Here is a 24,042-nt window from a genome sequence, read left to right as displayed (position 1 = left end):
CTCAAAAGGAGCTTTCATCAGTTGAGTGAGGATAACGTTGAGATCCAATGATACAGTCAGAGGTTTGACAGAGAGCTTTGTCAACAGCAAACCTAGCATGAAGTGAACTTGAGGCTGTCCAGAAATGAGCTTACCACCCACACTGCTTGCAAGGAGGTGAACCCTTAAAGAGTTGGTTTTCAGACTAGACTCCAAGACGAGAGGGAGGTACAGTTTTTGTGTAGGACAAGAGAGAAGATCTAGGGCCTTGCTCTCACACCAGACAGCAAACCTCTTCCATTTAAAGAAGTAACTCATCTTGGTGGAATCTTTGTTGGAAGCCAGCAAGACTATGGTAACACCCTCTGGCAGGTTCAAAGAGGCAAATTCAAGGCTCTCAACATCAAGCCTGTGAAAGCCAGGGACTGGACCCCTTCTTCTGTATGATGAGGGTTGGAAAAAATTGCAATCTCCGTGGTTCTTTGCAGGATAACTCCAGAAGAGGAAGGAACCACACCTGTCTAGGCCAGAATGCGCCAATGAGGATCATAGAGCCCTTATCTTGCTTGAGTTTCAGGAGAATCCTTCCTATTAGAGGAAAGGGAGGATATGCACAGAGAAGATCTGTTCCTCAATGGACGAGAAAGGCATCTGCCGCTAGCCTGCCATGTGATCTAAGTCTTCTATTTACCAAATTACAGAAAATTGACCTAGAATAGCAGAGCGATGCCAATTATCAATTACAATAGGGTGTTATAGTATTTAATGATTCTCCTACTATTACCCTTTTAAAGAAAAAAAAGTAAATTTCAAGAAAAACTATTTATTTATTCATAAGAAAGGCTTCCAGCTGAGAAGGATCATTATAAACATATTTAATTTCTTGATAGGTAATAACACATCTACACGGAAAACACAACAATGATGTAGCTCCACAAGCTCACTTTAGGATTAAACTGAAGAAATTGCCTCCTTCTCAGCTGGGTAGCTCTTAAGATATCAGGAAATATTGTAATCTTTTAGCCACAATAAGGCAAAATCTCTCATAGGAAAATATGCTTTTACAATTGAAAATTTATCTTTCCTGTGATAAATGTGACCAGTAATATTGCCCTAGAAGAAATATTATTTTGCAAAGTTTCAAGAAATTGAATCAAATTAGCAATTGTAGGAACATCATTTGTTTGCCCTTCCTCAATTAAATTAGTTAAGCCTGTTACATAAATCAATTTGGATAGAAAAATATTGTCCACAATAGACATTTGTAAACTTTGAATAAAATAATTCCTAAAACAAAATCTCAGGTGAAATAAGATTGGTTTTTGGAAAATTCAGCAACATAAGGTTCCTAGTTCTTAGAGAATTTTCCAAATACTGAGGGACTTCATAGTTGAGATGAGTGGCAAAAAGATCCTCCAAGGGGGTACCCCATTCTCTGAAGATTTTATGGGCGATGCCCATGTTGAGAGACCACTCGTGTGGTTGCATGATTCTGTTCAGCGTGTCTTCCAGACTGTTGTTTCCCTGCCAAATATATGGCCCAGAGCAGTATGCCATAACTGGTGGTCCAGGTCCAGATTTTGACTGCCTCCTGACAGACACAAGGGGTAGAATCTGTACCCCCCCCCCACCCCACACACTTGTTCACATAATACATGGAACCAGGTTGTCTGTTTGAAATCTGGATAATTTGGCTCTTCAGCTGATCTCTGAAAGCCTTTAGAGCATTCCAAATCACCTGGTGCTACAAGAACTTGATTTGCAGTGAAGATTCCTGGGTGTCCAAAGATCCTGGGTGTGAAGCCCATCTACATGGACCCCCCCCCCCCCCCCCCCAGGCTGGATGCATCCATGGTTATGACTTTCTGAGGTGGAAGAATTTGGAATGGTAGCCCCAGGGTCAGGTTGGAGTGGATGGTCCACCAGAGAAGCAAGTGAACCAAATTGGGAGTGATGTGAATGACATCCGTCAGGTTCCTTTTGGCCTGAGACCACTGGGAAGCTAGAGTCCCCACTGGGCTTCTCTCAAATGAAGGCACACCATGCATGCGACATGAATTGTCAAGGCCATGTAGTCCAACAGCTTCAACATTTGTTGAGCTGTGACCTGCTGGCTGCTGCAGACCTGAGTGACGAACCCTAGTAGCTCCAGCACCAATAGTCCTCTGCACTGACTCGAGAGCACCCTCCATCGATGTGCGCTTGACCAGCCATTGTCCAAGTAGGGAAACAAATGCACTCCCAGTCTGTGTAGTGATATTGCGACTACCAATAGACATTTGGTGATGACTCTGGATGCTGACATATGACCAAACGGCTGAACATGATACTGGAAGTGGTATTTCCCATGCAAAATCTTTGATACTTCCTGTGACTCAGAAGAATCTGAATGTGGGTATAAGCATCCTTTAAGTCCACACAGCATAGTTAATCATTCACCTGAATCATGGGGAGAAGAGTGCCCAGGGAAACCACCCTGAACTTTTTCTTGAACAGATACTTGTTCAGGACCCTGAGGTCTAGGATAGGACAAGATCCCCTCATAATCTTGGGCACAAGAAAGTACCTGGAATAGAAACCCTTCCCTTCTTGCCCTGGTGGAACAGGTTTGACTGCATTGGACTTTAGTAAGGTGGAAAGTTCCTCTGCAAGTACCTCCTTGTGCAGAGAGCTGAGATAAGATGCTTTTGGTGGGCAACTTGGAGGATGTCTGCACCAATGAAAGGAATAACCGTGGCAGACATTTTGGAGAATCCACTGGTTGGAAGTGACAAGGGGCCACCTTTTCTGGGAAAAAAAAATCAGCCCCCCCCCCCCCCCCCCAGTCATCCGGAATGGGTACTTGGATGGTGGCTATGATCTCTTAGAGCCACTCAAAAGCTTGTTCCTTGCTTTGACTAGGGAGCTGGCTGGGGCTTCAGGATGTGCTGCTGCCTGGATCAGGAGTGCTGTGGCTGGGCCTGAAGGGCAGGGCGGGTGGACGTGAACCTATGCCTTTGAGAGAAGTAGGCGCTCCTACAAGGCCCAGCTGAAAACCTCCAAGAGGAGGTAGTTGAGGAAGGAGGCTGATTGCGGTCAGTGTTTCTTAATGAGGTCTGTGATCTCCTCCACCTTGTCCCCAAAAAGATATCTTCTCGGCATGGAATGTCTGCTAATCTCTCTTGAACCGCTGGTTCGAGGTCCAAGACACAGGATACAAAAAGGTGCTCTGATTTAGCAGCTGACCACTGGAGGGATTAAGGCATGACACCTCCTTAATCCCTCAGTGGTTGATGTCCTCATCCCTCTACCCTGAAAGTGAAACTGAAAGGGGACACCAGGCTTTATGACAGCTTCAGTTATTATGGGCATTCTTAGCAAAGCAGGAAGCAAATCTAAGGAGTAACCTAAAGGTTAGTGCAGTGGACTTTAAAACCAAGGGACCCAGGTTCAAATCCCACTTACATAAAAAAAAAAAAAGAAAAATTGTGAGTCCTCCTGAAACAGAAAAATACCTACTGAACCTAATACAGCTGTACCAAATAACATATTTTACTATTCGGACGAATACGAACAATGAAAAATATTATTCGGCCAAATACGAATAAAGGGCATTGATCTTTAACATAACAAATAATAAAAGAAGCAATGTGAAATCGGAGATTGGGTGTTTATTTCAGTAGTATTTAGCACAATAGAGTCCTGGATTATTTATATTTGAATTTAAATCACTATTCAGACAAATACAAATAATGAATTCAGGGCAATATTTGGAGCTGACTCAAACTGAATATGAATATTCGGTATAGCCCTAGTACCTAAATATATAAGCCACCTGCAAGCCTGAAGGCTATTGAAGTGGTGTACATCAGTGGTGTAGCGAGGGCGGCTGACACCCGGGGCAGGTCGCCGCTGGGCAACCCCCCTGGGTGCAGCACGGCGCACTCGCCCTCGGCGCGCGCACCCCCCCCCCCCCGGAGCGCATTCTTACCACTGGCGTTCCGCCCCGAGAGCACGTCGTCGCTGGGAGCTGCGTCGGCTCCGCTAGTTCCTTGCTCTCTCTGCCCCGGAACAGGAAGTAACCTGTTCCGGGGCAGAGAGAGCAGAGAACCAGCGGAGCCGACACCCCCCCAGCGGAGTGCACCCGGGCGGACCGCCCCAACACCCCCCCCTTCCTACGCCACTGGTGTACATTCAGGTACAGTAGGTATTTTTCTGTTGCTGGATGGCTCACCTGGGTCCCTCGGTTTGAAGTCCACTGCACTAACCACTAGGCCGCCCCTCTGCTCTGAAGTATTGTCTGTGTGGCTATTCTTCTAAAGATGCTGCCAGACAGATATCCTTGTCCCTGCTTTTTTGCCATTCGTATGTTGGACATTTCAGTTTATAAAATGGCTGTTCATGCTGGATGTCCTCAGGACACTGATGTCCATCTCGTATACTTTGAAACAGGAAATCCAGATGTATTTCCTGTTAGAAATCTCTAGATATCTGTAATCTGACTTGGATGTCCTTTTGAAAATGCCCTTCCATCAAACATATAAATGGCAAATGACCGACTCACCTACAAATGCGCAGTAGAGACTTCCCTCTCTGTCCCGCCCTCGCGTCAAGACGTGATGACATCAGAGGGCGGAACAGAGAGGGAAACGGAGTCGGACAATGCCGCTGGAGCTTGGAAACGAACATCGCACGCACCTGACAGCACCTCTCACCTCCGTGTAGAAGCGCTGCATGCAGCAGCAGAGCGATCTGCTGCTGCCTGCAGCGCTTTCACATGGAGGTGAGAGGCGCTGTCAGGTCAGTGCAGGGGGCCCGGCACGGAGGGGGGAGGGAGCGGCGGCGAGGAGGGTAGCTGGAAATCTCGCCCGTTTTAATAGGCTTAACGGCTAGTGTTTAACATAAATGAAGGATACACACACACACACACATCTATCTACCTATACACACACACATATATATGTATGCTTCTACCCTTCATTTATGTTAAACATAGTGCCTTTGTACTACTAGTGCTCTTTGTTTTCTTTTGTTATTGCCAGTGGGATCCTCGTGATTTTTTTTTCTATCTGAGCACAATCCATTAACAGCGGAATCTGGCCCAAACGAAGATACATGACCCATTCTCATGGAAAAATGATATAGGACTGGTTAGTTAAATTTACACTAATAAAAACAGAAAAGCCATTTGAATTCTAATCATTATGCAGATGCTTTACTACAGTACAATGTATATATTTAGAAGTTTGTTTAGATCATGAGATTTTTTAATTTGAACATAAATGAATAGGAAATTATCAAAAGAAACAAGCTACAATACAACATTGCTAAGAATATTAAAAAATCTCCATCTACCCACAGAACAACTAACTTCGGATGCTAAATGTAACTTTCACTTTTATCACAGTAAGATTTTTATAGGCTTGCTGAAAAAACAATATAACACTATGCTGTATTAATGATTTTAGGACACATTTTCTAACAAAACAATTAAGAAAAACCTGGCAAATATAGAAACATACCTTTAGGATGCTAGTTAACATGAAATTCCATTTTAGGTCATTCTATCTCAGTTGTATTTTAATCATACCAGAAGAAGCTCAGATAAGCTGAATTCTTAAATGTTGTATTGGGAAGATGCATGAACAAATTATTGTACAAGAAACTTATTTTTAAATTACTTATCTACTCTACAATGAGTTCTTCCATTTACTCTGAAACCTAAAAGCAATTATTTTTTTAATTAAGAAGAATAAAAAACACCTCTTTCAAAAGCGTACAATATCTATGTCAACATTAAATATTTATCAGTATAAAACAAGAACAATAAACATAATAACAGCAGAAAAAGAAGGAGGAAATAAAATCCCAGTGAACTAATTAAACAAGGGCAAGATGTACCAACATTACTTTGTTTCCCCTGGAATCTGCCAAGTATTTTATAGTGACTCAGATTGACCACCTTCAGAGAGAAATGCTGGGTTCGATGGACCTTTGGTCTTAATCAGCTTGATTCTATACATGGCGCAAAAAAAAAAAATGGTATTCTATAAACTGCGCTTAAAGTTAAGTGCAATTTACAGAATAGCGCTTATGCCTGGGAATCGTGCCTAACTTCGGGCGCAGCCATTTGCACCATCTGAAACGTGGTGTAAATGTACATGCCTAAATTAGACGCATATCCCTGTTATAACAACGCAAGTTAATTTTAGGAATGTCCCGTTCCGCCTATGCCCCTCCCATTTCTGCGCCCCCGTTTTGAGATCATGCGTAAATTTTAAATATATGCCCATGCCAATTAGAACTAATTAGTATTAATTGCTTGTTAAAAAACCAATTGGCACTAATTAGCTCATTATTCAATTAAATTGCACACTCACAAAGTATTGCATAGAGGCACATCTTCCTTCATCTCATTCACTGTTCATACACTGTGCTCATCAGAATGTTAACATTTTTGCATGATGACCATTTGTTCATTCCACCTGTTTCTTGTGCTCACTTATGGACTCTTATCTAGCAACTTGCCTTTCATTTTATTGCACCCTCATTAGGGAACTCTCTTCCAAGGGAATTATATACTGAATCTTCTTTTCTTAAAGTTCCTCTTAAAAACTATCTTTTTCTTCAAGCTTTCCCTTCTGCAGCTGGTAGTGAGCAGCGTTCCAGGGCATGATATCAATGTCCACTTTACTATCTTTCTTATAGCTTGATGGCATTTTTTTCTTTTCTGAATTTTTGTATTGTAAATAGCTTTGCTATCTGTAAGGAAGAAAGCTTAATAAACCATAAAGTTACCAACTAGAATCCCAAGGCAAAATATCTAGATACTGTGGTTTAATGTCAAGACTCTATAAAGTCTGTAATGAAGGGAGTCAGACCAAACAAGTGCTAACAGTCAGCAAATGGGAAGCTAATAGGTGACTGGCACATTAAAGCTGAAGGGTTGTAGTCTATATTCCCCTCTCCTCTGCATCTCTTTGTTTCCCATGTGTTCTATTTCCCTGTTTCCTTTACCATATGTCCCATTACCATAATTTTTTTCCAGCCCCCTCTCTCCTTTTACAGCCCCCTCACTCCCCCCCCCCCCCCCCCACGCCCCTGCTTGCATGACTCCATCCATCCACCTCCCCTCCAGCCCTGAGTGGGTGTCTGAACATACCTCACCACATCCTGGTGGTCTAGTAGCCTCCTACAGGCAGGAAAGATCCCCACTCTTTCCTGCCCGCTGCCGCTGTTTCTTTAAAATGGCTGCAGAGACTTCAAGCGGTGGTCTCGCAAGACTTCCATGGAAGTCTCAGCAGCCATTTTAAAGAAACAGCGGCAGCAAGAGGATCAGCAGCAGCAGGCAGGAAAGAGTGGGGATCTCATAAGAGGCCACTAGACCACCATCCCCACGAGACCCACACAGGACCTGGGTCCATCCCCACGGGATTACCGCTAACCCAGTTCCTGTGCAGCTCTCTACAAGGTGCCCAGATTGAAGTATTGCCTAAAAGTATGGAAAAGACAAGATATTTCTGCATTCCTGACCCAGACAGTTGATCTACAGTAGTGTAGCCTGGTTGAGGGCGCAGGGGTAGGGGGGAGCAGACTAGAATGCCAATGGCACCTGTGTGTATTTTAAGAATGACAGATCGTGTGAAAAATAGGCGCCAGCGGAAGTCCTTTGGCGGAGCGGCCACTGCCCGGGAGACCCACCTAGCTACGCCTCTGGTTCTCAACCCAGTCCTTGCGGCACAGCAAGCCAGTCTGTTTTTCAAGATATCCACAATGAATATGCATGAAATAGATTGTATGCAGATCTACTTCATGCATATTCATTGTGGGTATCCTAAAAAACTGACTGGCAGAGTGTGTGTCCAGAGGACTGAGTTGAGAACCCCTGATCTAGAGGGACCAGCTTGTGACACCCTTCACACTGATTACATCATAGTTTGCTTTATTTATTTATTTGGATTTATTTACCACCTTTTTGAAAGAATTCGATTGACTGGATGTGTACGGGATGAATCCACTGAACTGATCTCCTGTCTGAGAGACAGTGTCAAAAGAAGCTGGATGTAAAATCTGCTTATTCCATTGCAGTTGTCTTATATACAATGGATGAATCAGAATGATATATCGCTGTGCTTATGCGATGTTTAGACAGCTCCTGAGGACGCTGTTGGTGAAACACAGCACTGTGTAGAGCTGCAAGAAAGGAATTGTTTGTACAAAGAATTTATGGACAATGAGCTGAAATAGCATTAATGTATGTCACGAATTTTGGAAGACCATGAATACAACTGAAATGGACTATATAAAGTGTGGATTTTAAATAATGATGGAATAATTGTATTAATAAAGAGTAATTTGATAACATCTATAATTTAAAAGAATATCTATTCCTATAAAGTTTTGTGTGATACTATTTACAATGTCAATATAATACATAATAGAACATTATAATTAATAGTGAAGGGTAAAGCGACATATAGATAGGTAAGAAAGTAGGAACAGTTAGAAAGTAAGGCTACTGATTTAAAAGAAAGTTGCACATGAGGTCAGAGAAATGGTTAAATATTATCTCAGCTAGGGTAGGAGTGGATAAACATGTCCTGCTGCAGTATATGCAGCCTGAGTCACTCCTTGTGTGTGTGAGACTAACAAGTTACTTCTTCCATTAAAAGCCTGGTTGAAGAGCCAAGCTTTCACCTGCTTCCTGAAGTAGAGATAGTCTTGTGTTAAGTGCAGCCTTTCAGGCTTTACTGTGGGGCTCATTTTTGAAACAGAAAAACATCCAAAAACGGCACAAAGTGGCAGATGGACTTTTTTTGTTTTTCCAAAGACGTCCAAATCACTATTCTATTTTTTCTATGCTGTTCGTCTAAATTTCAAGGGGGTATGTTTTGGGTAGGACTAGGACGGGCTTATTATTTGGATGTTTTTCTGCAAAAAAGGAACATTATAAAAACGTCCAGGGCAAAAAAATAGGACTTTTTAGCTAGATATGTGTCAATAATGACTGAGTGCCAAAAAGGTTCCCATACTGACAAGATGAACACTGGCAGGATAAAAGGAATGACCCTCCTTAATCCACCAGTGGTCAATGACCCCTTCCCACCCCCCCAAGAGGTGAAAGTGACAGTACATATTACGCTCTATGTGAGCTGCAGATATAATGACCATTCCTCTTACAGCAGCAAGCAGGTCCCTGGAGTAGCCTATTGCTCAGTGCTGTGGACTGTTCAGAAGGGGACCCAGGCCCATATCCCACTCTAACTAGTACACTTATGGTGGAAAGTGTGACAGCCCCAAAAAACAAATACCTACTGAGCCCACATATAGGTGACACCTGCAGGCATAAGGGCTATTGCAGCAGTTGTACACTTGGGTACAGAACATGTTTTGCTATTCCTCGAGGGCTCACCATACAATATAAGGGGGTTATGATGTGATGTGTACCTGGAACCTTTTATGTGAAGTTCACTGCAGTGCCCCCCTAGGCTACCCCACTGCTCTGCTGGGATGTCTGTGTGGCCAGTCTAGTAAGGACTGCTGGCTTGTTTATGTGTTTTTCCTTTGGACATTTTTTGTTTGAAAATGTTTCTTAAAGAAAGGTGCACCGAGCCCAAAATTGTCTAAAATAGGGCAATTTTTGAATCGCAAAGATAAGACCTTTTTCTGGTTCTAAAATGACTATATCTGACCCTGTATTTTTGGACGTTTTTTCAAAACAATGGAGGAGATACTAGTCCGCCATGCTAGTCAATGATCCTAGAAATAGGCATCTATTACTGCAGAATTTCCATGTTTTTCTACTAATCTGCCCTCCTCTTCTATCCCAATACTTTTTAAAACTATATATAGGCTAAACACTTTCAATTTTTTCTTTAAACAGGGAATTGGCTTTTTTAAAAAAATCTTTCCAGTCAACTGCTGCCTGTTTTCCATCTGTCAGTTCTTAATTCTATTTAGTACTGAGAAAAAAAAAACTCAGGCAGTTAAGTGTGGGCAATATGTCCAGCCTCCAAACATTATTTAATCTGTTATCCTTGTAAATATGGACAAATCTTTATTGACTACTGTTCTTGTTGCTTCCTAAGAAGCCAAAAGGGTAGTTCTATATATCATGTGCATCATAGCATCAAGTGGTACCAGATGCCAGGGCAGAAGGGCTTCTTTGTCCACGATGGAGTATGCTGACATGCAATTTATTTACTGCATATTTATACTGATAGAAATGATTGAATATATGATTTGATGCCATATCTATGTGGAAGGAGAAAACATATACCCACATTCTCTCATTTGTTCAGGATGTGTATGTGTGTTTTGGGGGGGGGGGGGGGGGGGGGAAAGAGGGTGATAGACCTTCAGAAACTTCAAAACTGGATATTCCAATTCAGAACAGCTCAGCAGAAAGCATCCATTTGGTATACAATGTTGCCACACTGCATAGCTGGCTAATGCTTAAACTGCATCACTCACTGGCAATATCAAGCATCAAGTCCCCCCCCCCCAAAAAAAAAAAATAAGATGGGAGGGGGGTAGATATAATAGGCATCTCAGAGACTTGGTAGGAGGAGGATAACCAATGGGACCCAGTGAAGGGCATTTTTGATGACATCTAAGTTGGATTTTGGACGCTGTGTGCTAAACATTCCAAATTCAAATAATCCAAGTGCAAAACACACAAAATCAAGCCATTGGATGTAGGAGGAACCAGAAATCTTAGTAGACTGGACACACAGACATCCCAGGATAGCAATGGGGCTCTAATTTGGACTTTATATAAAAGCTCCCAAGTACACATTTCACTGTTACCCCTTATCTTGTCTGCTGAGCCATCCACCGCCCAACTGTACACTACTACAGTAGACCTTATGAAGGTGCCACCTATATGTGAGTACAGTAGGCTTTTCCCACCACAAGTTTGACAGGTAGAGTGAGATATGGGTCTTGGTTCCCTTCTCTACAGTGCACTGCATCAACACTACACTAGTCCAGGGACCTGCTTGCTTCTCTAATAGAACACATGGAGGCAGATAAGTACTATTTTTATTCACATCTTTGTGGGGTGGGAGGGGGTTAGTCACCACTGGGGGAAGTCGGTCACCACTGGGGAAGGAAGAGGGTCACCACTGGGGAAGGAAGAGGGTCATTCGGTCATTTAGAGAACATTTTTGTACCTTATTCACAACTAATAAACTAACCAAGAATAAATTCAATAGATGAGGTAAACTTGAAAACAGTAAACTGAAACCTAATAATAGAACTACCGTGAAATAGTATCAAAATATACACATTTAGCAGCATGATAAACCTAATAAGAATGCATAAGAACATTCAACTAACATAGATATGATGACAAAGATTTTCTAGCTGAGGGACCAAGTGTAGATATATGATGGGAACAAGATGCGTGCTAAAACATTGAAGTTTTAGCCCTACATATTTTGCTCCATTATGACTGTAAAGTGTCCAAGTGTTAGGCACATCCTAAGCCTGCCCTATTCCTGCCTTCAAAATGCCCTGCCATGCCTCCTTGTGATTTGGACACACTGCAGATGAACTGCATAGGACACATCTGCAAAACAGATTTCAAAAATACCGAGTTGGATATTTTGAGAAGAAATTCATCCAAATGCTGCTTTATGACACTTTTTGGATGTTTTTCCTCTTTTGAAAATGAGCCACAGAGTTACCAAATTATATTGCAATGATAAAGGGGATCAAATTAGAGGAGGGGTGGTGCTGTATGTTAAAGAAGGAACAGAGTCAAACAAAATAAAAATTCAGCAGGAAACAGATAGCAAACTGGAATCAACAAGACATTCTGCATTTTTCTTTTTAGCTCTCAAAGCTTTGGAACAATCTCAACCTTGCCATTAGATTCAAACTTTCTTTTCCACGCTCTAAGTCCCTTTTGAAAATACATTTTTTAAAACCCTATATCACAGAACAGTGTTTTTTAAAGCCTGGCCAGCAGGTGGTACATGTTTATGTTTCGACGCTGCAACAGGATGAAGGCTGTTTTCTTTGTTTAAGCCTTCTGGAAAGGCAGTCTGCAGTACACTTTCAAAGATTGTTGTTCTGGGCTCTAATTGGCCCAGGAGCTCATTTTCATTTGGATTTTACTGGTTTTTCCCACAGTCTTAGCCAGGAAGAAAAGGGAGATGGATCTCTTTGCTAAGGCCCTGTAAACCGTTACATTTGATAACTTGTGAGCTGCTATATGTCCTGATCTTCCCAGGTACTTGTTAGAAAGTAAACAAATGTTTGCACAGTTTTATAATTGATCCATATTTCAGTTACCTGTTATTGTTTGCTGATTGCACTTTTTTTTGTTCATTGTTCAATATTTTAAGACAATAAACACTATTCGGGTTATCGCCTCTGCTGTCTGGACTGATAAAGAATCCTGGTGGTTTGTGTTTTGGATGTGTGAGTGCTGTCTGGGAACTGTAGGAACACTGGGAGTGTGGCCCTAGTAAGATAGAAATCACTGGGGATAATTTGAGAGCAGGAGAGTTGCCCAATGGCAGTTGGGACCCAGTACTAGTATACAGCACAAGCGACAGGTGCAGGCTGACCTGAGCTGTGCTAGGGAGACTCTCTAAGTGGCTGCGGGGTAACTCCAAGCGGGTGGCTAGGCATTTCGTTACACCCTAGCTTTTGGTTTCCCACCCCCTCATCAGGATTGAGCATCTGGCTTCACTATGCAGAGATAAATACTCAGCTTGTTGCTTGTGTGTGCTTCTCTGGTTGATTGGCTCTTTCCTAGTTGTATTTTGGCATTCTTTTTATATTAGATTTTGATTTGTAAACCTCTGCGAACTTTGTCTAGAAGTGGCGGTATATTAAGCTCTTTAATGTAATTGCTGTCCATATACATTATACTATACTTATAACCCACTAATCCCATGAATAGTTCCAAGCGGGTTACATTTTAAACAAGAGTGAACCACATGTTCAGATATTACATATCACTCAGTCTAATAAATACAATAAAGATGACCCCCCCTCCCCCCCCCCCAAAAAAAAACCCATCAACTAGGGACCAGTTTCTATACATTAAAATACTTCTGAAATAAAAAAAAAAAGTTTTAAGTGACTTCCTAAAATATAGATAATTTCCTATCAATCTAAGTTTTGGTAAGGAGTTCCAAAATGATACTGCCTTATGAGGAGGAGTTTGGAGATGTTGAGGTTTTAAATCTTGGTGCTTTTATTACCCCCGTAGTCATTTTATAAACCCATGAATGCTGAACAGTGGATTACTTCCCCTGATGCAGGCATTTGCAAAAGAAGGATTCCCTGTCGGAACTGGATTTACGAATCTGCGTTGACTAATGAGTCAGAGCTTTAAAAAAACTCTAGCTGGTGGTGTCTGTTTGAGGAGACAACTACTCAGAGCTAACTACGTTATGAATATCTGATTAATGGACATACAGCCATACAGCAATAGCAGAATGTTAGAGGGAACTGTTATGTCCGAGTTTATAAAGGAATGGGTTAAAATTTAAGAGTCAGGAAAATGGCGGTTTTTTTTTGTTTTTTTTTAATGAGCTCTGATGGTATATTTCTTGCTTCTTTTATATTAGGGAGCTAGAGCAGTGATTCTGAGGTGCTTTTTTGTTCACTTTGTGCTATTTTAGCTGGCCCTTCATAAAGTCATATATTTGCTTGAGGCAGTTACAACTGATTTTCTGATTTTTATTACCCCAGTATTAAAGGCCCCCGAAGGGGGATAGGATGTGATATACCACCTTTCTGTGGTTACAATCAAAGCAGTATACATATTATGTACAGGCATTTATTTTGTACCTGGGGCAATTGGAGGGATAATTGGATAAATATCAAGTCAGGAAATGTTAGGGAAGTGAAATTCCTAGACAACATATATGATTGCTTCTTGGAACAACTGGTTCAAGAACTGAGAAGAGGGGGATCTATTTTTGATCTAGTCCTTAGTGGAATGCAGGGGGCTTAGTGCAAAAGGTTAACGGTGTTAGTCTGCTGGGAAACGGTGACCATAACATGATGAAATCCGAGTTAATAACTGGAGTAAAGACTCTAAGGAAATGTACTTTGGCAACATTTAACTTCGCTATTTGAGCGGAGGAAAATCTTTCGAAAGATGGAAAAAGAATACAAATGAAGAAAATAAGAAGCAGCATAAGCATTAGCAAGTTTGGTGCAAAGAATTGATAAAGAAGGTTAAAAGAGAATTTGAAGGGAAAACTTGTCATAGGCAAAAACAAAGTAATAACTTATTCAGGTATTTAAGAAGCAGAAAGTTTGTGAGGGAATCAGTGGTACCGTTAGATTATCAAAGAGTAAAAGAAGCACCCAGGGAGGATAAGGTCATAGCGGAGAGACTGAATTAATTCTTTGCTTTGGTCTTTCCTGAACAGGATGTAAGAGATGTACCTGTGCAGGAACTATGGTTTTCAAGGGTGATGATATAGAGGACTTGAAACAAATCTTGGTGAACCTGGAATACAAACTGAACCAAACTGACAAGTTAAAGCATAGTAAATCAACTGGACTGGACAGTATATAATCCAGGGTACTGGTAAAACTCCAACATGAACTTGCTGATCTAATATTAGTTAATTGGCACCCAATAAAATATGCACCCCCCTCTGGCTGCATAATATTCTATAAGGCAGAGCGCCTAACTCCCATAACATATATCTCAAAAGGAAGTGTGGCCATGGGAATATAGAATACTGGCTCAGAACGCACAATTTGGGTGCCGGAATTTACACCTGCTTTCAGCAGGCATAAGTCTGGCATCTAATGCTTGGGCACAGGAATTGGCACTAAGTGCAATTCTATATATAGAGTACATACCCTTTATAGAATCATGCTTAGCACCTATCTTTTTCCACGCCCACTTTTGAACACCATTTATATAATTCCCCCTCCCCCAAGGGGACAATTTTATAATGCACTTTGTTAAGTGTAAAGCATGTTTTACTTGCAGAAAAGAGCTCCTATAAAACTGTGTGGCCAAATGTGCATGCACCAAAATGCACGCCACTCATGCGACGGTCTCTGGGAAAAGACGGCTAAAGCAGTGCATTCAAAATGTTCAGATTGGCTGATTTTTCATATCACGGGTCTAAGCAAACTAAAAAAAGTTACATGTTTGAACTTTTTTTTTTTTTTTTTTTTAATTTTTCACATAAAAGGATGGGGTTTGGACTGTTATATTACAAACTGTTTGCATTAAAACTTCATTTTTTTGTTTCTGGAGACTTCAATCCAGAGATGGTCACATAACCTGGATCAAGGCCGCCGAGAGACTGGGCCAGGCCCGGGGCAGGGCCACCCCCCGGGGCCCCCCGCCATTGAAATCATAGTGCCTCTCACCTCCATGTAAAAGCGCTGCAGGCAGCAGCAGATCGCCTCCTTCCCTCCCTGTGTCCAACCCGGGCGGGACATAGGGAGGGAAGGAGGCCCGAAGGGAGGCGGATCTGCTGCTGCCTGCAGCACTTTTACACGGAGGTGAGAGGCGCTGTGATTTCAATGTAGGGGGCTCGGCCCGGTGGCAGACGGCCGGCGACAGAGGGCAGGTGGGACTGCGGCGCTGGTTTTGTCCCCCCGCCCCCCCCCCCCTCGGCGGCCCTGACCTGGATGGAGCAAGGGTTGCATTCTTTGTAAAACAGGTGCCTTCCTGCCCTATTAAGTGCCCGTTATAAAAGTACTTCCTTGGGGGTAATTTTATAGTAGAGTACCTAGATTAATAGTCTCAAAGGCACCTATGTTTTTGTAAAATACTAGCAGAAATCCTGCAGAAATTGTGGAGTGGAAGAGTAGCTAATGGTTAGTGCAGTGGCCTGAGAACATGGGGTTCAATTGCCACTGCAGCTCCTTGTGACTCTGGGCAAGTCAACCCTCCATTGCCCCGGGTACAAAATAAGTACCTGTGTATAATATGTAAACCGCTTTGACTGTAACCACAAAAAGTTAGTTATCAAAACTCATCCCCTAGGTTGGAGGCACAGATATTACACCTGCTCAAGAGCAAATATAAATGTACATGCGTGCAATTGGGGGAACACTATATGTGGTGCTGAACACTAGGCACGGCTTCTGTGCAGAAAATTCGGCACAGTAAAGCATTCTAATGGATGCAAGATGCCCAAACAGGGCAGAAACAGCAGATCCAAGTGAAATCACACTTGTGTACCCATTTATAGACCAGTGCTTGTTTCCGAGCAGATTTACAAAGAGGGCATTCCCTTAAAATGCGTGCAATGTTACAGAATAGTGTGGATCCACACCAAACTTGCACGCTGGGATTTAACACCCGGTTTCAGTTGGTGTAACTCCTTGTGCCCAAACATTTAGTGCAGATCCCGGCACTATGCACTATTCTATAAAGGGTGCCGATCCCGGAACACCCGGAATAGAGTACCGTTCCGCACCAATTTTGGGGGGCCCTGAATTTTGAGTGCCATTTACTGAATCTAGTCCAATATGTGCAATTGTGCATATTTTATAAATTGCATACATAAATCGCGACCGTCTACACTCCGCCCAAGCTTCACCTACTCTACAAATGCATGCCAACTTCCACTTCACACATTTTAAGGTGTGAGAATTTTATAAGAGCCTTTTACATGCAAATATCAGCATTTAACATATGGAAATGGTTTACTGAACTACCCAGAAGAAATCTCCACGTCACAAAAATCAGTCCAAACAAAGTAGAGGATGACACCAGCTGGTGCTTTTAATAAAGGGATACCCTTTACATTTATCTCCACGGCTGGTCATCATTGGTGTTTGGACTACTTACGTAATTACTCTCCACGCATACTGGAGAAGGTATAAACTTTTGTGAGAGCATCTGTTCACTGCTGGGAGTCACTACAGGAATCTCTTTTTTAAAAGGCATATTGGCATCTATGGTGCTTTAAAAAAACAAAAACCCAAGAATAAAACAAATTCTTTCTTTGGACTCTTCACACAGGTGTCCTCTTATAAAACTGCCCCCCTTTCCCCCTCCCCAAATATGAATTCTTGCAAGTAAAAATATTATTGAGCCCGCCAGCTTAAAGCCATCAGAAGTTGCACAAGGAAAGGCAACATCATTTATATGGTCAGGAAAGCAAAAGGGAACAAAATGGAATAAAGATACTTTAGTTATAACATCTACCTTTATAACTTGCTTCTGCTCGTCTACACAAAAGATGTTTTGAGAATGTAACAAAAGATGTTTTGAGAATGTAATAAAAGCCATTCAGCAATCAAATCCCTTTGTGTGCTAGGATACAATAAAGGTTATGAAGCAGCGACTCCATCTATTTGCTTATCTGACTATTTGTGCACCCATGAATTCTATGCATGTACACATTTACGGGTTAGTTCAAGCCCCTTTACACTGTATTTTCCCCAAAGCCCTTCCAATACCACTTTGCTACATTTCACACTCTCTCTGTTGTCAGTACCTCTCAGTATTTACTCAACTGCAGAGCCATCATTTCCCTCCATAAAACTTATTACCATGCATATTCTTCCTAAAGAAGAAGGGCACTGCCCTTGCTATCATAAAGATTAATGTTTGTAGTAGTTACACAGAGGCACAAGCTACCAGTGCCAAAAGACCCAAGGAAACAATGACATCTACAAAACACTCCTTCTGAAGGTACTAAATTACACATCTGGGGTATGTCTACTTAAGTGTGTTATTAAATGGGCTTACCATGTGCTAAAGCAGAACTCTCCCACATGCTAAGCCCATCTGTACTGCATCAAGGAAATAGGGCAGTTTCCAGGTCTCTTCAGGTTGTGCGCTAATGTTGGCATTAGCACGTGTAACCTGGAAAAAAAATCAACGGAGAAACACTTACCGCCTCTTATTTAGGAGGTGCTAAGAGCCTGTGTGATATGGATGTGCTAAACAGTTAGCTCAAGGTAATTGGAACGTGCTACCTGGATGGCACATCTAAATCCATTCTTCCCGTCACGTCCCCTCCAGAAAAATTCAAAACAATAAATACTGCGCAAACAAGTTACTTATCGCAAAACGCATTTAACGCAATTTGTGCTAAGGGTTTCATGTATGTTAAGTGCACACCAGGGCTTTACGCCCTTTAGTAGACATACCCCATTATATTGATAAGCTGGTGTCTAGATTCAGCTTAAATAAATTCACCTCAACTTAAGTGGCCAAATTTTAGCTCCCCAACTGAGGTGACCGGCCTTGGCAGAAAATTGGCCTATAAATGTGCAAAGTACAGCAGCAGTCCAATGGAAGTTTGAATAGAATAATATATAATGGGGCCTCGCCATCCAAATGAAGAGTTTATTGTGATCCAATGTACTTTATAGTACAGACTTCTGTTCTAAATATATTCTTGAGGGCAAGATTAAATGTTCAAACTAAGAAACTCGTTAAGATTCTGGTAGGGTCATCTTGCAAGATCTATGCTTTTATTTCAGGAATTCTAATAAATACAAAGATACTTCCAACAAATAATCTCCATACCAGTGTATCAGAATACTTAAAAATGTGTAATGATGAAACAAAAAGATATGACCAATCTCTGCAACACAACCAAACTAAAGCACGTAATGAACATAACACAACTCTTCCGTTAACGATTCCCTAATATGTCTGTGCCACATGAACTTGATCTTACCACAACATCACCCTGTATTTGTTCACACTGGAGCCTGCAAAGGCCTCTCCGGTACTATGTAAGCCACATTGAGCCTACAAATAGGTGAGAAAATGTGGGATACAAATGTAACAAATAAAATAAATAGAAATATTAGACAGTACTACATTTTCTGATTAAGCTTGGTGATATTAATTTAGGAAAAGGAAGAATTTACTCTTAAATTTCCATTCTTTGAGTCATGTTAGATCAGTCCAGACGTATGGGTTTATGCTTTCCAGTGACACTAGCCTCACTATACCTGAATGGTGCAGCCCTGGCCTAGTCTGTACACCAATGTCAAACCCAAGACAACAAGGTAATATAGGCAACAACAAAAAATAACCATAAATGTCAAAACCTCCCTTTTATGATTCTTCTCAGTTTTCCAGCTCTAGACTGTCAATACAGTACTTTGTTGGGTCTATACTGAAAAGAGACTTGCATAGTTAGCAGCCACCAATGAATATAAAAATATGTTATCCTTTGATAAACCATCTTATCACCATTATACAGACAGTACACCCCAATATCATCTTGGCACTAAGTGTAGGATGTCCAACTCTATGTACAGCGGCGATATACAGCTGCTATCCGTATAGCTATATAGTTTAATTTAGGACAAAACAAGCAGCCCTAAATTAAACTGTATAGCTATACATACAAGGCTAGATTCTATAAATGAAGCAGAAAATTTGGTGCCCAACCCTATTCTATAAAGGGTACTCTGAATTTGGTGCTGACCTTTGGGTGCAAGGACTTATGCCAGCTGAAGCCTGGTGTAAATCTTGGTGCATAAACTGGTCATGGATCCCTACTATTCTGTAACATGGCACGCATCTTTTATGAATGCCCCTGATCCGCCCATGGCCATGCTCCCTTTAGAGTTGCACACGACCTGAGTTAGGTGTCCACTGTTACAGAATAGCATGTAGTCAGATCGGCACTCAAATCATAACTGTGCCAATTAAGTGCTTGTCAGCTCCAATAATTAAATCATCAGAGCCCATTAACAAATTATTTTGGCCACCGATCTGGGATCCATGCTGAACTTTGGGCGACCTTTATGGAACCTTGGGGGGGGGGAGGGGACAATTTTATAACTGGGTGCCTCCATTTAGATGCCCTAGGGCACCACTGCAGAGACCTATAATAGAACCTGGATGCCTAGATTCTGTTACTAGTGTAACCCAGTACTGGCAAGCCTAAAATTTAGACGCTCATGCTTAATGCCGACCATAGATCTGGTTAAAGTGTGGGCACCCAAATGTGGCAAAGATGCACGTAACTTACAGAACAATACAACATTAATGGAAGAAAACAGAGTAGCTATCTCGCCATTGGAAAAAAAAAATGAAAACAACCAAAAACGAAAAGGGAAAATTGGGGGGGGGGGGGGGGGGGGGGGGGGAAATTGAAATATATAAATGACCCAACTAAAAAAACCACAACTGCACTTTCTCATACAAATTTTTAAAATATAATAAATTGCAAAATATAAAGGGAAAACTTTATATATGAAATCTCTATATATGGTTTATTCAAATTTTGCTATACTCCCTTTGTCAATCATATCAACGCGGTTTACAACTTAAAAATAGCAGTTTTGGTTGGCCTCTAGTTGGTAGTTCTCTGTTGCAAGAGGTCCTGGTTTGGAGAAAAGCAAATGAGGAGGCAGTGCTCCAGTCGGTCACTGAACGGAATGGTCAGATGCAGCTTTCTTCACATTAAGGGCCCTGTTTACTAAGGTGCGCTAGCACTTTTAGCATGTGCTAAATGCTATTCATGTGTGTGTCTCTAGCGTTTAGTGTGCTAAAAATGCTAGCACGCCTGTATCACAGCTTAGTAAATAGGGCCCTTAATTTTACTTTAAATTAATTTAAACAGCACTTACAGCCAACATCATCTACTTATTATGGGCAGGTTACAACCAATATATGAACGTGGCAGCTTCCACCCATCACACATAAACAAGTCTAATACTGTAGTGTCATTCCCACACTGCATTAATGTACTGCAGACTACAAGTTCACAATTAGTTTTCACAATTTACACACCTCATGCTGGGATTCAAGGGGTTGTGAATGTAATGTCTGAATAGAATCATTTGCTATGCTGTTAACATCCTTTAATAATCGAACAAACTCTAAATTTAAAAACAAATTCCATTATATACTGCCTAATTACATATTACCACTATATATGCCCTGATAACAATATACACCTCAATGTTCTGATTGAATCCTTCAAACCAAAAAGGTACACCTACAAAATCATCTCCATGAAGACTGCTACTTTGCTCAACACATCCAGAGTAAACCCACTACAGTACAAATTAAAAAAAAGAGTGCCAAGGAAAGAGAGAGCTTGTAGTAATATACAATGCACAACCAGAAAAAATGAGAAAAATCATAAAAAAGACTACAGTCAGAAGGGTGAGTCACTTAAAGAGATATTTCCCGCTCCAACAGTGCTGGTTTTCTATTAACCACCTAACCAGATGCAAAAATCAGTATAAAGCAATCTCCTAACAGGTCACTCAAAGAATGGCATAAGGCCCTGCAACATTACTACTACTACTATTAAACATTTCTATAGCGCTACTAGACTTACGCAGCGCTGTACAAATGAACATGAAAAGACAGTCCCTGCTCAACAGAGCTTACAATCTAAATTGGACAGACGAACAGACAGCTAGGGGTGGGGAAATTGCAGTGGTAGGGGTGATAAGTGAGGGTGTTGAGTAAGAGAGTCATGGTTAGGAGTCAAAAGCAGTAGCAAAGAGGAAACTCAAAAAAATAATCAGATATATTGGGCCTGATGAGACTAAATAACGATCTGAGCCTTCTGATCTGTTTACTAAGGTGCACTAGCATTTTTAGCATGTACTAAAGGCCAGACACCCATATATTCCTAGGGGTGTCTCTAGCGCTTAGCACATGCTAAAATCACTAGCATACCTATAGTGCGGCTTAGTAAACAGGGCCCTAGGTGTCCTAAAATTCTACTGCCTGTGTGCCTGATTACCCATCTTCCTTCATCCTCCCATCTTTCCCCCTCAGACTTGCATTAGAATGATTTTTTGTTTTACTTATATGTTCTATTTTTTTTTCATCTTTTGCTCATTTGTTCTGGCCAGAGGAAGGAAGTTTTAGCTCACAAAAGCTCATCAAGAAATATATTGTTAAGCCAAATAAAAAGGAATCACCTTCATATATTTTTGGTTTGTTTTTATGAACCTTTATTCTTGGATAAGAAAATACTTACTGATTCTTGATCTGTTTTTTTACTGGACAAAGCTTCAACTTTGACATCAAGATCTGCTTGAATTTGGTCCCTCCGCTTCAGAACGCTCTAGAAAAACAAGACAATATTAAAATCTTTCAGGGAGATGCACAGCCTGTCACTTCCATTATATGCAACTCTCTCTTAAGCACATTCATTAGAGATATCTTGAAAACCTGACTGGCTGGAGACAACCTCAGAATTACCTCCACTCTTTCAATATCTTTAAGAAGGCATATCATCCACAACTGAGCAAAAGGCTGGGTTCCACTCACGACCTATGCATAGGTAAACTTATTTCTTTTATTTTTCTGCTGCAGATAATCTCTCCACTTATGTGAACAAAGAAAATTTTCAATTTCCCCCATGTGTTTTACAACACTGACTGGCTACCACAGGGCCAGTCTTAGCAAGTGCGGGGCCCTGTGCAGACCAACTTGGTGGGGCCCCATCCTAGCCCTCCCTCACCTAGCTCCACCCCAAGGTATTAAAATTGTTTTAAAATATATGATACAAGCAACAAATGAGCTCCTTTTATTAACAACCATATGTAGATCCTTCAAGAGGTAGTGTGTCATGATTTAGGCTCTGATGTTTTGGTGCCACTTCAGTAAGGCCAACACACAATCTCTCCACTGCAAAACACTATACACAAACTTGTGCAAAAACACACTCATAACCTTACCAAACCATAACAGCACTAATTCCAAGGACAGGACGAGCTACAACCTTATGCGTGGAAAGGCAGCACTATAATTACACCAGGCTCTAAAACATCAATACACTACCTAATGAAAAACAAAACAAAACAAAAAGGGCTGCAAATACTACACACTAGCAGAATACTGCACCTTGATCACACATGAAAAACACATGACACAACAGATAGTTACAAAACAAAGTTAAAATGCAGATGACCTCAAGAATCATCTCTGCATATTTATGCTGACCATGCCCCTCACTCTAAACTATCTTTCAAGTGACAAAAAAATATATATCAGTGCTGCCTAGAATTATATCCAAAAACTTAAGATGTCCTCTGGGGGGTGGAAGCCATTTCTTTATTTCTCTGAATTTCTTTCACTTTTTAAGAGTATTTTTCTTTTACTCATCAAGCCTCTTGGGGATCTAATACCTCTGCAATATCTCTATTCTTCTCCCATTATTACCACTCAAATTTCTGTGCTCAGAAGAGAGCCAGATATACTTGCTGTAGCTAGATTACTTAAATCAGAGGATTAAAATATAATATGTTCTCACTAAAATCTAACTGGACAGAACTGAATATGCCAAGTAACAGAAATTGAGTTATACATAAACTTTCCCACCAGTATTTTGGATTTAACACTACAATTTTCAGCAATTAAAAACACCTCCACCCTTTGTTCAGTGATCGCACACTTACTACCGTGCAGCAGGTCAGTCTCCTCGTTGTTCCACCGGACGTTCGCTGCCGCTCAGCACTTCCTGTTTATTGAAACATCTCTAGTTTTTTTTTTCTTTTTGCCATTCCTCAACTCCTGCTTCGAAGAAACAGCCAGAACACGGGAACAGCCGAGACGGAAATTCAAAGCTAGTGGAGAGGTTTTGTCAAGGGATCCGAACTTTCACCGTCCTGCCTCCTGGCTGCACACTTCTGGCCAACGCTAGAAAAACACCATCCCAGCATCGCTCACTCGTGGATTCCTGGTACACTGACAAGTTCCGATCCAATTTGTGCCGCCCTGTTCAGATTATTTGGCTTCTTTGGTCGCGACCAAATCCAAGATTGTGAAACTTGTCTATATCAGATTAGCAGTGACCTGTGGAACTTGTCTTGCATTTAATTTTGAGACATCTGTTAAAGCTTGTGTGTTTTCGGCAAGGTGGAACAGAGGCGGGGGTGGGGAGGAGGCGGAGTTGAGGCGCGCCGCGGGGCCCCTTTGAGCGAGAGGCCCTATGCGGTTGCCTTGGTCGCCTCGGCTTAAGACCGGCCCTGGGCTACTTTATAAGGCAACTGAGAGGATTACCTCCACATCTCTGTCTTGTTTAAAAGTGTTCTCTGCTTGTTCTTCTGACTGATATGTAACTAAAGGATTTTTGACCCTGTTTACTAAGGCACACTAGCGTTTTTAGTGCACGCTAATGCTAGACACAC

General features: G+C 41.5%; 1 protein-coding gene across 1 annotated transcript in view; it reads right to left on the bottom strand.

The window, feature by feature from the left end:
- Positions 1 to 24,042, bottom strand: part of SNX7 (sorting nexin 7) — an 89,101-nt gene that overhangs the window by 23,308 nt on the left and 41,751 nt on the right. Inside the window, exon 7 of the mRNA XM_030206739.1 lies at positions 21,888 to 21,974. Coding sequence (XP_030062599.1) covers positions 21,888 to 21,974 — 87 coding nt within the window. The remainder of the gene's footprint in view (positions 1 to 21,887; positions 21,975 to 24,042) is intronic.

Source organism: Microcaecilia unicolor, chromosome 6 (assembly GCF_901765095.1).
Source record: "Microcaecilia unicolor chromosome 6, aMicUni1.1, whole genome shotgun sequence".
NCBI classification, from domain to species: Eukaryota; Metazoa; Chordata; class Amphibia; order Gymnophiona; family Siphonopidae; genus Microcaecilia; species Microcaecilia unicolor.
The sequence above is the reverse complement of the archived record's forward strand: the minus strand, read 5'-3'. Positions and strand labels throughout refer to the sequence as shown.